This window comes from Apis dorsata, unplaced genomic scaffold (assembly GCF_000469605.1).
Source record: "Apis dorsata unplaced genomic scaffold, Apis dorsata 1.3 scaffold_502, whole genome shotgun sequence".
Lineage (NCBI taxonomy): Eukaryota > Metazoa > Arthropoda > Insecta > Hymenoptera > Apidae > Apis > Apis dorsata.
The window spans coordinates 176,866-178,144 of NW_006263732.1; the positions used below are offsets into that span (position 1 = coordinate 176,866).

Sequence of the window (1,279 nt, forward strand, 5' to 3'; positions counted from 1 at the left end):
TTATCAATAATATTTTAATTTTAATAATAATTATAATAATAATTTAATCTTAATTAAATATATTTAATTTTAATTTATCAATTTCTATTATTTTCTTCTTAAAATATATTTATAATAAAAAAAATAATATATTAAAAGTAAAAAACAAAATTTTATAATAGACGAATATTAATTAATTATAATAAATAAAATTTAAAGAAAGAAAAATTTCATATATGGCGCCAACTCTGTTTAGTTATAAAGATCACTATCAGATGGCGTGGCAATTTGGGCGCCTCTTGTATACACGGAGTTTCCAGGCCCTGAACTTAGTCGCGCGCGGTGAACGTTCCGTCCTACTGTCGAATCTTCGCGCGCGTCTCGTCGAGAGTGACAGTTCGAAAACTTCTTTTACACGGAAGACAAATGCTATCGTTCGACTCATAAATATCGTTACATTGTCATTAAATTAATGAAATGCGAACAACTTTTGCGAGTACTTCAAGAAAACATTGTGTTCTCATTACTGATTCAATAAATATCGTAGCAATCTCGAGTGAAATGCATTCGCGTGGAGGCTAAACAGCGGTGACTCGTTGCGTTGGAACGACACGGACTTCACGGTATACCGTCCAGTCACGTGGCTTCGAGAATAAAACACGAAGTATAATATCAACGGTATGTCGCGATGTCAACAACCGGACAGGCAAAACAGTGCCTAAACGTGACATTGGTGCGTGCCTGGTGTGATAAAAGACGACGAACATTGTTTACAGTGTCTTATGTCATGATTGGTCTAGCAATTTATTGTTCCATTAAAACGTTCCATGAAAAGTGACAAAGAACCATAAATACAATAATATTAACAAGGATTTTCACAAGTAATATCATATTCTTATATGTGTTGTATATATATATTACATATAGATATCGAACAAGAATTCAATGAAACAATTGTGCGATCGACGCGAAGCATGGTGTATTGTTGAAAATTAATCGGCACTAGTGTGATTATCGGACAAAAGCAAGCGTGGTACAGAAGTGTTGACGCGCGAATATATTCCAAATGCGTCTTGACCGGAAGTTGAGGATCGTCGCATTGGCAGGGTGGCAGAGGATGCCCGGCTCGAGGGCAGCGGCGGGAGACGAGGTTGTAGCAGTAGCAGTAGCGTGCGTCAGGCGCTTCGGTAGCAGAGGTTCTCACTGAGCTGGCTTACCCTGCGGTGGATTTAGGGGGCTGTATGGAGGCCGGGGGGCTCCTGCCCCGCCAGCCCCCGCAAGGCCCCCCCGGCACCGCGCC

General features: G+C 39.9%; 1 protein-coding gene across 2 annotated transcripts in view; it reads left to right on the forward strand.

Annotated features, from left to right (window-relative positions):
* The first annotated feature begins 300 nt into the window (after positions 1-300).
* The window catches only part of LOC102680953 (neurogenic protein mastermind-like), a 223,730-nt gene continuing 222,751 nt past the window's right edge, over positions 301-1,279 (forward strand). For both annotated transcript variants that reach the window (XM_031512707.1, XM_006620309.2), the window contains exon 1: positions 301-1,279. In XM_031512707.1, coding sequence (XP_031368567.1) covers positions 1,221-1,279 — 59 coding nt within the window. In that variant the 5' untranslated portion in view covers positions 301-1,220.